Source organism: Arachis hypogaea, chromosome 16, assembly GCF_003086295.3.
Source record: "Arachis hypogaea cultivar Tifrunner chromosome 16, arahy.Tifrunner.gnm2.J5K5, whole genome shotgun sequence".
Lineage (NCBI taxonomy): Eukaryota > Viridiplantae > Streptophyta > Magnoliopsida > Fabales > Fabaceae > Arachis > Arachis hypogaea.
In genome coordinates, this window is record NC_092051.1 from 20,539,801 (window position 1) to 20,553,175 (window position 13,375).

Consider the following 13,375-nt stretch of genomic DNA (forward strand, 5'->3'; position numbering starts at 1 on the left):
CATGGATGGGTATCCGTGAGTATTTCTATGTGCAGCGTTTGTTTGTTTTGATTAATTTTGACCAAGTTACACTAGATGTTCATTACAGTAAAGTATAGGATGTTTAGTTTAACTATATCTGTGGATGGTCATTGATCGCCTACTCCAATATGCGCACACATGCCTACTTTACTAAACAACTTTGATAACCACAGGAATCTAAGTTGCAAGAGAAATAAAACATAGAGTCTTTTACGGTAACATAACCAATAAATTCTTCTCCTGTGCAACAACAAAATTCATCCTGGTGTCATTCTAAGATGACTTTAATAAATCCCTAGGCATACGAGCATGTCATTCTAATGTGGCATAACTAAATCGCTAAGCATATCAGCAGCAACTTTCATAACTATAGTATGGTAGCCATACGTGAAAGGTCATTATTCAATTAATAAAAGATCATTATTTTTTTAATGCATTTTTAATATATTCTAAAAGTGCATTAGCATATATACTCCTATTTTTTTAATGATTTGCCTAATATGCCTGTAAGAAGTAAATTACAATATTTGCTTGTTTAATACATAGTATTCTTTAATTTTTAATAGTAACACGAAACATAATTATCTTAGTTTAATAAAAAATTATATCTATGGTAGTAACTTCAAATGTATTTTTAACTAATATTCTATTGTTAATTTAAATAATTTACCTCGTTATAAATTAACACAAAAATGAATATATATTATATTTATTATCAATTATGATGATTATATTATTTTATAAACATTATTAAAATATAAAACGTTATATAAAAAATTCTGTATTATTTGTTTCTACACTCGGGGTGACTATAATTTTTTGGATTTTTATCAAGAATTCGAATCAAAGTTAAAAATAACAATTTCTTATTCTTGAGCGGATGTTCAATTTCACTATTCGCATGGATGTTCATTATAGTACTTTATAAGATGTTTAGTTTAACTATATCTGTGGATGGTTATTGTTCCTATAGTCCAGTATTAACAAATATGACTACTTTACTATACAGCTTTGATAACTCCGGGAATCTAAGCTGCAAGAAAACAAAGTCCCTTACATGGTAACATAACCAAAGTATCATTTTAATGTCAAGCCAAAAAAATTTCATCCTAGAATCATGTAATTCTAATGTGACATAAATAAATCCGTAGGCATATCGTCAGCAAGTAAAATAATCACAATAAGGTAGTTCAATTCACTGGAGCTAAGCCTAAGTAAGCAACTTCTTCCTCCCTTTGCGCATTGCCCCCTTCGGTAATCCTTCCGCACGTTCAATCAATGACCTCGTGCTAGGTGCAGTGTATGGTGAACTAACGTTCTTCTTCTTGTTCCGTGGTGCATTGTGCCGAACAGGTTTAACCATTTCCTCCAAAAATGAAATAAGCTGCTGAATCAATGCATTGTGTTGGCCACAAATAATGTCAAGCATCAACTCCATCCTGTATGAACTGAGTGAATCCTGAGAGAACATTTATCAGGCAATTTGATATTAAGAACCGTTACAGTGATATTCATACAACATGAATGATGACATCCGGGCAAATGTTTACTTAACAAACATCGTCCCATTCGTAAAGTTCACGATCTTCTGTCCACCTTTTCATTAGTTTAATAACGCACATGCCACAGTCAAAGCTACATGAAAACAAAATACTATTGCAATTAGGATGTCAAAAACCTGTAACGTGCTATGCCACATTAGTTAAAGAAAACTTAAAAATTCTCAAATTTGGGTTATAATTTCATCTCACTTGTTCGGTTGCATTGGGACCTTGGCGTAGGAACGAGCTGGGCCGTACGTACTGCGAACGAAGGCAGGAATAGCAATGCTTGCCATATCCACTGTACTGTTAAAAAGAGACTAGTAGAGATTGAACCTGTGAGATCACATGGTCGGCCTTCTTATCAAGTTCATTAGTGGTCCATTCAACAATCCAAGGCTCGGGCACACGACATGCATGCAACGGACCATGCTTTAGGCGGTGAAAGTACAAAACATATACACAAGTAACTTGAATATTAGGACTTAAACATAAAGCCATAGATCGTTTTTAAATTTACGTAATTTATTTGCAATACCAGCAACACGAACATGCACCCGCCGCATGTTTCCCGGTTCTCGTCTTGGAATTTCCTTATCGCATCCCGCAGCCACTTTAATATCTGATACGACCAATGAAATCTTCTTGGGTTAGAGACGTCCAATATCAGAGGGAGGTGCCATGGAGAAATAGTCTACTGGCTAGTTGGGTTAAGAAACATCTTCAATACAATCAAGATAAAGTATCTTCTAAATGTCATCCTCTGTTGCTCGGTCTCCATCGGATAGGAAAAGAGAAAGTCCCGCAACTGGGTTGTAGTTTTCTTCTGAAATTCTCTCTTTATTGCCAAATGCGATTCATTTTTTTCTGCAATACCGGTATTAGGTCACCTGCGCAAAATGAAACAGTTTACCACAATCAGTACGTGTCAACATGGGAAAAAGCATAACCCCGAACCGGGAGTTTTACATCTTACATAACTTACATTAACCTTGAGAAGGTATGCCGAATACATTGTCGATAAGTTCGGCGGTAATGCGAATGTCCCCGGCGTCGACCCTTATAGTGTTTGTCTCCACGTCATAGGCCCTAGCTAGTTGGAGCATGATGCTCTGCTTCACATGCCATTGTGGTACCCGGCGCAGGAAGCCAAATCCAATGGCCTCAATCTCTGCTAACTTAGCCTGCTCATTATGTCATTCCAAATGGGTAAATAAATTGTTAATGTAGCAGGATGAGCATTGCGTCTCAACTAGTTTCTGTTGAGCAAAACAAAAAAGGATCAGCATATTTTCATAAAAAATAACCAACTATGGTCATTTATTCATGTAATCAATGGGATACCTTTTTACCCATCTGAGTGTGTCGTCGGCTGGTTTAGGGATTGGTTTGGTCGAGCACCGTGATAATTCACACACGCAATATTCAGCCGGCAATCTGAGTCATAAAGTCTTACAAAAGAAGCTGGTAAGCTGCAGCCAAATAACGTAAATAATAGCATTATATTACATTGCAATTGATGTAAACTTAATCATTGGACGCTATATGGCACGACAATATCATACTTACGTATCTAGACAAATAAGAAAATATTGGACACAGATTATAGCATTTTTCATATAAAGAAAATCTTGGGTAGCAGAAGTATAGTAGAATACAAAACCCTGCTGACTTAGATGCTTGGGACAATCTTGTGCATAATTTAATGTGGTAAAATTCCACCAATCCAACAAAAAAATGGTAGTATTAGCTTTACTTTTATAAAAAAATTGTTTACTAATTAAGTTTGTTGAATAGTAATCACTTCAGTTCAGCCCAATTCAAGTTCATCACGCTTCTTTCATGTTCCCTACCATTTTAGTCTTAACATTCACATTAATGATGGGTTGATTCATCATCATCTACACATAGGTATAATATCTTCAGAGATTAGAGTAAAGTAGTTAACAAAATAACGCATAATCCTATTAGTCTTAAATTGACCTGGAATGAATAAAATATGTAGGTACATGTACTAGCATAAAGAAGCACTAGTTCTTCTGCATGAAATTAGAAAATTCCTATTAATAAATAGTGAGTTAGGCATCTATGCAAAATAGTTTATTTTATGTAAAAAATATCATCTTCTATAATGTAAAAACAAGGCCACAAATGGCCAAAGAAGCATATACGAATGGTTAAATAGCAGGTTCTCTTCCAACATATAATCATGATAATCAGTTGAATTATGGGTTAATATCTTGCTTTAATTAAAACAAATAACAGAAAATGAGTTCATTTAGGAAAATATTGGACACAAAGATTATAGCATGTTTCATACAAAGATCAAACCTCACAATTTTCCCTTTGTCACCATCTATAAATGAGATAAAAAGCTATAACAACAGCACACCACACACGTTGCACCTCAAGTGCATCAAACCTTTACTTAGATCCATACAGCATATAATACCTTGTTAGAGTGTCCTAAATGCAATTTTTTCGTCCGGGTTTAAAAATCTAACTGTCTAGGCCTGTTATGAAAATTACTTTAACTTTATTACAAACCAATAACAATAGTTTCAGCTAATTCTTTGGTTGCAATGGCAATAGGAACACATCAATAATTAGAAATTGACGACACTAGGAAAAAAATTGAAGAATAATCATCCAATATACTATTAAAGTAACCATCCAACATACTATTAAAGTAACCATCCAACAAATATCGACCCATTTTCAACAATGCTCAGCCTGTATACGCCACGTTGCATGCACATGGTCCACACGGAAAGGGACAAAAAAGATTTAAATTTGACTGCTATATAAAAGCGATCCCAAATATTTCGACCTTTTTCGCGCCAAAATTAAATCAACAAGCATATCAAGATTATAAACTAACTACACACTCCACCGTCTCTGCGATAATAAATGGAAACCACTAATTTTTCACCATGGGTCATCAGTGATTTAACCAACAAAATATATTTACTTTCAAACATGCAACAACGACTACCAATCCAAAAATGAACAACAAAATCCACTTACATTGGATGGTTATGATTCTTCTAAGGATGATGTTCTTTATGTTTCCAGTGAACGGTGTGTTGACGAGCAGGTGGGTGTTTTTTCCCGGGTCGGCTGCTCCGTTGATAGGAGAGGAAGCGCCCACGCAATGAGAACTCTGATGCTGCTCGATTCATGGTTGAGCGCTCCTTGGTTGCATTCCTGGTCGGCGGCGTCGCGCCCAGCGGCTCTGTTGCAGAGACGGCGAGATGTTCAGGACCAAGAGTGCGCCCTCCTTGATGCCAACGATGAGGATTAATGGGTTGATGGGTGCCCTACCTCGGTTACAAAAGGGTTTGGGGGTGTTCAAAGATTGGGGGGGTTTGGGTTATGCGCCGTTACTGGTGTGTGCAAAGATTGGGAGGGTTTGGGTGTGGGGGGGGGGGGGGGGAACGCCGAAACAAAAGGGTTGATTGATTTGGGGAAAAAGTGTAAATATGAGAAATTGGGTGGTATATTAAACTAAACAGCTATAATAGGATTAGGGTTATTAATTGGTTAATTCTTTCTATTAATATTAATTGGGCCTAATAAATAGCCCATTGTATATATTGTATACATATCTCATTGTCTCCCTAGCAGTGCTCTTTATATATTATTAAATACATATAATATATATTGATGAATAAATAATTATTGTGCATGCGATTGGCAACATTAATAAGTAATTGAGATATTATTGGGGATAGAGTTGTACTTGTACTGTAGCTCAAACTAGTACCAAAATTTAGTCTTTATTACAGACGAATTTTTGGTTACCGACGAAATTACCGACGGATTTTGTCCCTCTGTAAAAGCCTCGTCGGAAATTATTTACCGACAGATTTTTTTCCATTGGAAAATTACTGACGGATTTTTACCAGTTACCGATGGATTTTGTCTCTGTAAATTCTCTATCCATTTCCCTAAAACAATGAACTTTTCGACGGATTTTCTGTCTGTAATTACAGACGGACTTTTCGACAGATTTTTCGTCTGTAATTTGAACCTTGGAAAACTATCTCACACTTTGATTACAGACAGAAAATCCGTCTGTAAATCCGTTTGTAAAATAAAATATAATTTTTTAAAATTTTTTTGTTGCAAAATAAACTTGTTTTTTAGTATTAAAAACATAAAATAAAATAAAATAAAAATATGAAACATTTTTTATATAACCAAATATGCCATCATAAGGGATCAAAGTCTTATTATATAAATAACAATAGTATTAGAGACACAATCATATGATGCTGATCTAAATATCCAGCAGACATCATAGAATAGGTTATATATACAATGTTTACATATCCACTGACATCCTTCGCAACCTTTATGAGCTCCTCTTGAGCCTTGTACAGCGCCCAAGCCGCAGAAAGACGACCGGCATCTTTTCCTGAGTCCGAGTATCCTATCATAACTTCTTGCTTCCCATTGATTCAGTTTCTGTACCAATCAATAGAGAAAAGCCGCGCCACTGCAAGGACAAAAGTGACTCCATCAAGTGAAAATTTGTGATTCATTGAAGCATCTATTCATGGCTTTGCATTGAAGGAATAACCAAATGTTGTTGCTGCACCTGCAAATCCCAGCAGATTCCAACAATATTTCATTAGTCAAAAGGAAGAGATGTTTTTTACATTAAACCATAGAACAGAGGGGATAGGACACTTGGAAAAGTGAGTAAATGAGTTAAGAAGGGATAGAACAAAATAACTTAGAACAAATCCTAAAACAGGCTTATAAACCAAAGTGCGTATACAGAAAGTAATTTAATTATAAATAAAACGACCTCATTCAATTGAATCTTATTACTTTGAAGGGTAAAGTACTAAATTGGTCTCCTAGGTTTGGGCGTAATTCTGTTTTGGTCCTTAAGGTTTAAAGTGTTCTATTTGAATCCAAAAAAGTTTCATTTAGCATCAATTTAGTCCCACAGTGAGGTCAAAATTAAATAATTAAGAAAATGTCCTACATAACAACAGTACAAGAACAAAATCGATAATCTGGAGAACAAGTACAAGCTCCAGAGGCATAAAATCAACCATTGATACATCAATACATTTATTTATTATTTTTTTTATAATATAAATAAAATATTTTCTATAAAACTAAAGAAAATGATAAATAAATGTATTGATGCATCAATGGTTGATTTTGTGCCTCTGGAGCTTGTACTTGTTCTCCAGATTATCGATTTTGTTCTTGAATTATTGTTATGTAGGACATTTTGTTAATTATTTAATTTTGACCTCACTGTGGGACTAAATTGATGCTAAATGAAATATTTTTGGATTCAAATAGAATACTTTAAACCTTAAGGACCAAAACAGAATTACGCCCAAACCTAGGGGACCAATTTAGTACTTTACCCTACTTTGAATGAACCAGATAATCAAGCTTATATAATGAATCCATGACTCCACGCATATATGATACAAATTCCTGTAATCGTAATGCTCATTTTTCATTTCCATACTCCATTTTACTTTGTATTCCATCATAGTGCATTAGCACCTTGAAAGAGCTTAAAATAATTTCCATAAAAGCAGGTCTAGACTAAAATCACAAATTCCACAAAACAGGCTCTGCAAAACTTGGGTTTTCAATTTTACAGCGCAATAAAAAATAGAGTTATACATTGTACTATTGATACAAGTACAAATGGCATAGCTAATGTTAGTCTAAACTGAAATAAAATTGCTTAAGTCTTGTTTTCAACATCGCTTCTAAACATAACACTGATTCCTAAATAAACTATATCTATCTGTCTAAAGAAGTATACTTGAGCAAAATTTTGTGCTTTGTCCACACTTTGATCCTGACCAGCTTATGTATAAGAAAGTATTTTGGAAATGTAAACTAAGCCTAGAGGCGTCTCCACCTTAGTTTTCTAGTCAATTGGTCATCCTAAGGTTTAAAGAGGTTTGTGCTCAAGGAGGATTCCAATTGGAAGTAAAATCTAGGTTTCAATAATGTAAGTCCTGGGACCAGAATGGCTAGATGGTAGAAGAGTTTTTCTAGAAAACTGTAACATAACAAGAGGCATAATAGTAGTCATGAACCCTCTCTATTAAAATTTTAAACTCTTAAGTAAAAGGCACGTGAATGTTTATATATTGATTACTAACTCCTCCAATCCTCTTACCATTGCTTCAGAGCTCACAGAAGATAAGAATTAAAGGGTTAAAAATTGATTAAGTATGTCTTCAAGACTTGGGAGAGACAAGGAGGGCCAGCTTTACCTGGGAACTAATATAATTCAGTGAACCCTGATGAACAAGTTGCAAAATACATAAGCCAACAACACAGAGAAAGCATTGTTCTCCTCAAATCAAAAAATAGATTGAAGCACCGATTTGAATGCTCTGGCAGCAGTTGACGAAACACAAATCAAAAACCCAAACAGATGGAAACTTCGTTCACCCTGCATCACAAAATAAAAATATATATATATATATTAAAAGAGTAACATCGTATACATGTGAGAAAGAGGATAATTGCTTTGATTATTATAAGGTCCTATCAAATTTGATGATGTGTTATAGTGCCAATGTCAATGTCAGTGTCAGTGAGAGTAATTACCCAAAGTGACATAACTAATAACATGAAGTTGAAATGGCAATTGGCATAATGAATTAGCAACATAATATTACTTTTCTTAATGGGACTAATGGATAATAATAGAAGACTAAACTAAAACACAATTTAAAATGTGAATGATCAAATGAATAAATTAAGATGAGCACAAATTTTGAATAATTAAATATAGATAAGGACTAATATAATTAATACACGCAATTGTTTGAAAAGGCTGAGTTCATAACCATAAAAATAATAAAAAAGTTAAGACTGAAATAATGAGGAGAACTTTAAAGCTGTTGATGCTGGAAAACTGGTGCAATGGACTTGTTACATATCAAGCAAGCTGAATAGTCTTGCATTTTTAGGGTATCTTGTCTTTTTCCAAGTAATTGGCTTATCAAAACTTTTTAATTGGAATACTACTTTCCTAGCTAAAGAAACATATTGACTGATCTATCTTACCTAGCAATATATGTTAGAAAAATTAAAATGTAAACAAAAGCAGATGTATATTTTCAAGGACTGCAAGTGTAAAGAATTAAAACAGAATGTAGCTTTATCATGTGAAAAACTCATATAAAGGATTAGAAAAGTACAAACCGTGTCCCACCATAGTGCCGCGAGTGCCTAGCAACGATAGTCAAGTGAAGAACAGAAGCATGTAGCTAGATAGACATCACTCAAATATAACCTTCAACGCCTTCATATGCTGGTAGATAGACATCACTCACAGGACCATGCTCTTCTCCTTGAGGATGTGGCTTGCTTAACTCAATGGCTAGTGGCTTTAAAGTTCCATCATCTTTCAAGAAGAAAATTGTCCTTGTAGCATAGGCCTTTGTCTTGCTTGAATTTATTCTTCTCAAATATGGAATTAAATAGTCATGGTGATCTAGAATGAACAATTTCTTCTTCTCAACAGCCTGAGTTTCACCCAAATTAATTCATTAATTAATTGTTAGTTGTTCATCACTACCACATACTAAAAAAAAAAAAACAAAATTACCTGTTCTACAGTAAGCCCTCCTAAGTTAGGCTCTAAATGTTCTTTTTTCATTGTACTAGTATGATCACCATAGACTTTACTATCTAGCTTGCTACCTGGTGGAAACTCCTGCATACATGAAAATTAACCAAATCCAAGCTATAATTGAATGCAATTCCCTAAAAACTTATTACCACAAATTAATCGAATTACCTCAAGACTCTTAATGACATTAGGATTTACACCAGCAAGTGTTTCTCTAGAAAATTCTTCATCAGTCATCCATGCAGATTTATTCACTGTATATGTATCACATAATTTCAGTTTAAAATTATACACATTATTCGCCACATTAATATTGTTTAATGTATAAGATAATTGTAGCATATATATAAATATATACCTTGCATGACTTTGGGTGGTGGATATTTAAGGAATTGTTCACCATCTGTTCGTAGAATTTCCTTGAGTACTGGCAAAGGGGAAAACTTGCTGAGAAAGTTTGTAGGTAGTGTAATTCCACCAGTATAGAGTTTATCCACTTCATCAAAATCACCAAACTCAAGAGTTAAGATATTTGCATCAAATGCATCTGTGAGAACAGGCATCACATCTTGGGCTATAGATTTTAATCCATAAGTTAGAAAATCCGATGACTTCAAGTGACCAAATGCTTCGTCCCTTGGTAGGTAAACAAAATCGCTCCGTTTCTCACTCTTAGGATCTGTTTAATTAAGTTGAAAGAAAAATTAATTAGCACTAATAACACAAATTAAACATGTTATATATTTAGGTGAAATAATTGACCTTTGTTAGTAGGTGGCCTTCCTGTTCTTCCTCTACGAGAGTACGGTAAAGTAGATCCTCCAAGAACAGGGCGAGCATATTTTTCATTGCTATCTGGATTCCCCAAATCATTGTAAAAACTAGACATTTCAAATGAAATTAATAAACTAGACAATTATGGAAACCAATCAGAAGCATAAAAATCCAGATCAATGTCATCTTGTGAAAATTCTCAGATTTCACATACACAACAATTCATGAATCACACCTTAATAAACAGGAAGCATCAAAATCCCAATTCAATAGATAACCAACAGATAAGGATCATAGGTCGAATCTTTATGGAGACCAAGAGAGTCCACAGATAACCAATGGCATTGTAGAATCAATGGAGAGAAAAATAAAATATAATCAGATCCATAGAAAGCATCAACAATACCAGTAGGTGGATCTCTACTTATCTTTGAAGCTGCAACCTGAATATAAAGAGACTAATAGAAATTTATATCCATCATAATACAAACAATAGCTAGCTCCCTACAATTCTGCCATAACCTAAATTCTGTCTGACACAAGTATACCTAATTTCAATCCTATGTCATTCCTTAATCCCTTTGCTACCTAATTAACAGCCAATTGAGACATACATCCGCCAGTAACTTAATTCACAATAACCAGCTTGAATTACATTGTTAAATTTTTTCCCCCCAAGGGTTTATCCAGTTGGTTGATTTCCTAACAGAAATAATTTCCTGCTCTGCCAAAACTCAAGTCTATTAAACATAGCAAAAATGAACCTGAGAGAACAGCACAGAAGCTTCACCAAAATGCCATCGCAGAAGCTTCACCAAAGCTTTCTTGCCGCATAGAGCCTTCAACTGGTTCGCATTGCCGCTTTTTGCGTCCCTCAACGATAATACTGCTTTTCTCTGCATTTCAATTCCAACCTGGAGGGTGAAAAAAAAAACAAAAACAGAGATATGTTCAACTATACAAAATTGATAGCAATTAACCACTAATCAGCACTATTTCAAACCGAATTTGAGACCAGAGCAAGACACTGCACAATAACGCGTTTGGAATGAAAAATTAGCGAAAGAAACAAGGGATGGAGTTAGGGCTAACCTGGTTAGTGGAGTGCGAATAGATCAAAAGATTGAAGATCTATGCAACCCTATATATAAAGTGTTTGATTGAAGTTCCAACTTGAATCTCAAAGGAATCATAACGAAGGAAGAGTTCAACAACAAGAAGCCTTGAAACAAGCACAACAAAATCCTTCCCAGCACATTGCTTGTTGGAAACACTGGGATTTTTGGTTTCAGAAAACACTGGTGAATAATCAAAGAACTTGATGAGTTAATCCAAATTTAGGAAAAACAGGCAAACGCAGAGATTAAATCACAAAATCGGAAATGAAATCACAAAATCCAAGGCAAAGGCTAGCTTAATCCTAAATAAAAAACGGCGAGGAGCAGAGAATCAGAAACAACATATGGCGAGGGGGGAGGAACCCTTCGCGACGGCGATGCCACGAGCTCAACTCAGAACTTCGTGCGACGGCGAGAAGAGGAGGAACGATGAGAAGAGGGCCGAGTAAAGCTTTCCCAGATGACGAAGGCACCGACGGTCTGTCCCCGCCGGCGGCGACAGCACCTTCTACCGGAGGAGAAAAGTTCGAGGGATAAGGGCAAAGAGTTTGAACATCACCTTCTACAGCCACGTTCGAATGGAGTGTGAATGGGTGGTGATAAAATTAGGGTTACCTCAATATTTTCAATGGAAAATTTAAATTACACACGGATTTTCCATCTGTAATTATTTTTTCCGGAAAAAAATTAATTTTTTCGACGGAATTATCGACGGATTCTCTTTTCCGTGTGTAATTTATGCTAATCTATTTTTTTGTTTTTCGACAAAAAATCCCTCTGAAATTTCCTCTGTATTTCCGTGGGATAAAATCCGTCGGAAATATCCGTCTGTAATAACTAGTTTTCTAGTAGTGTAGGAAAAAATTTGAAGAATAATTATCCAATATACTATTAAAGTAACCATCCAACATACTATTAAAGTAACCATCCAACAAATATCGATCCATTTTCAACAATGGTCAGCCTGTATACGTCACGTTGCATGCACATAGTCCACACGGAAAGGGACAAAAAAATTTAAATTTGACTGCTATATAAAAGCAATCCCAAACATTTCCGACCTTTTCCGCGCCAAAATTAAATCAACAAGCATATCAAGATCATAAACTAACTACACACTCCACCATCTCTGCGATAATAAACGGCAACCACTGCTTTTTCACATGGGTCATCAGTGATTTAACCAACAAAATATATTTACTTTCAAACATGCAACAGCGACTACCAATCCAAAAATGAACAACAAAATCCACTTACATTGGATGGTTATGATTCTTCTAAGGATGATGTTCTTTGTGTTTCCGGTGAACGGTGTGTTGACGAGCAGGTAGGTGTTTTTTCCCGGGTCGGCTGCTCCGTTGATAGGAGAGGAAAGCGCCCACGCGATGAGAACTCTGATGCTGCTCGGTTCGTGGGTGAGCGCTCCTTGGTTGCGTTCCTGGTCGGCGGTGTCGCACCCAGCGGCTCTGTTGCAGAGACGGCGAGATATTCAGGACCAAGAGTGCGCCCTCCTTGATGCCAACGATGAGGATTAATGGGTTGATTGGTGCCCTTCCTCGGTTGCAAAAGGGTTTGGGGGTGTGCAAAGATTGGGAGGGTTTGGGTTATGCGCCGTTACTGGTGTGTGCAAAGATTGGAAGGGTTTGGGTGTTTGTGTGTGTTGGGGGGGGGGGGGGACGCCGAAACAAAAGGGTTGATTGATTTGGGAAAAAAGTGTAAATATGAGAAATTGGGTGGTATATTAAACTAAACAGCTATAATAGGATTATGGTTATTAATTGGTTAATTCTTTCTATTAATATTAATTGAGCCTAATAAATAGCCCATTGTATATATTGTATACATATCTCATTGTGCATGCGATTGGCAACATTAATAAGTAATTGAGATATTATTGGGAATAGAGTTGTACTTGTACTGCAGCTCAAACTAGTGCCAAAATTGCACGTCAACAATCAAAGGTAGTACAAGTTTTTTTTTCCAACACATGGTATTACTCAATCTGACATGCTAAAGATTAATTCGTTGTGGATCTGACTCTTATTTAAGAGTCTGACACTAATTAATGAGTTGCTGCATACACAAAGCAGAATTCAAATTTTCGATACTTACTTAAACAGATGAATAAACTGATTACTCGACAAATCCAAATTGGTTAAATACAGGACAAGTTGAAGTAGTCAAGTAGCTACCTATCCAAAATTAAGGCTCTCACTTGTATGTATACAAATATGTATATATAATTTTAATATGAGATAATAGAATTATAAAGTTACACAATT

At 35.4% G+C, this 13,375-nt stretch overlaps 1 protein-coding gene across 6 annotated transcripts; it reads right to left on the reverse strand.

The window, feature by feature from the left end:
• Positions 1-5,771: 5,771 nt before the first annotated feature.
• On the reverse strand, positions 5,772-11,706 carry LOC112756815 (linoleate 9S-lipoxygenase). 6 transcript variants are annotated; one of them, XM_072219966.1, is made up of 10 exons: positions 11,436-11,691; positions 11,068-11,273; positions 10,766-10,889; positions 9,964-10,056; positions 9,560-9,880; positions 9,370-9,455; positions 9,178-9,285; positions 8,782-9,094; positions 7,832-8,013; positions 5,772-6,165 (listed from the first exon to the last, which is right to left on the reverse strand). In XM_072219966.1, exons 3-8 carry the CDS (start codon positions 10,875-10,877, stop codon positions 8,852-8,854), a joined length of 963 nt encoding a protein of 320 aa, XP_072076067.1. In that variant the 5' UTR covers positions 10,878-10,889; positions 11,068-11,273; positions 11,436-11,691; the 3' UTR covers positions 5,772-6,165; positions 7,832-8,013; positions 8,782-8,851. The 6 variants fall into 6 exon arrangements, with proteins under 6 accessions (XP_072076067.1, XP_029149809.1, XP_029149812.1 ...); XM_029293976.2 differs by having other exon boundaries at positions 8,772-9,094; XM_029293979.2 differs by having other exon boundaries at positions 8,772-9,094; positions 9,964-10,082.
• Positions 11,707-13,375: the final 1,669 nt, after the last annotated feature.

What these genes read in the sequence shown, in the direction of transcription:
- LOC112756815 (XM_072219966.1), bottom strand. Translation starts at nt 10,877, where the DNA reads ATGCAGAGAAAAGCAGTATTATCGTTGAGGGACGCAAAAAGCGGCAAT. An exon ending in GCTTCTGCGATGGCATTTTG is followed by an intron (nt 10,057 to 10,765) that starts GTGAAGCTTCTG and finishes TGGGGAATCCAG; the next exon opens with ATAGCAATGAAAAATATGCT. An exon ending in ACCACCCAAAGTCATGCAAG is followed by an intron (nt 9,456 to 9,559) that starts GTATATATTTAT and finishes ATACATATACAG; the next exon opens with TGAATAAATCTGCATGGATG.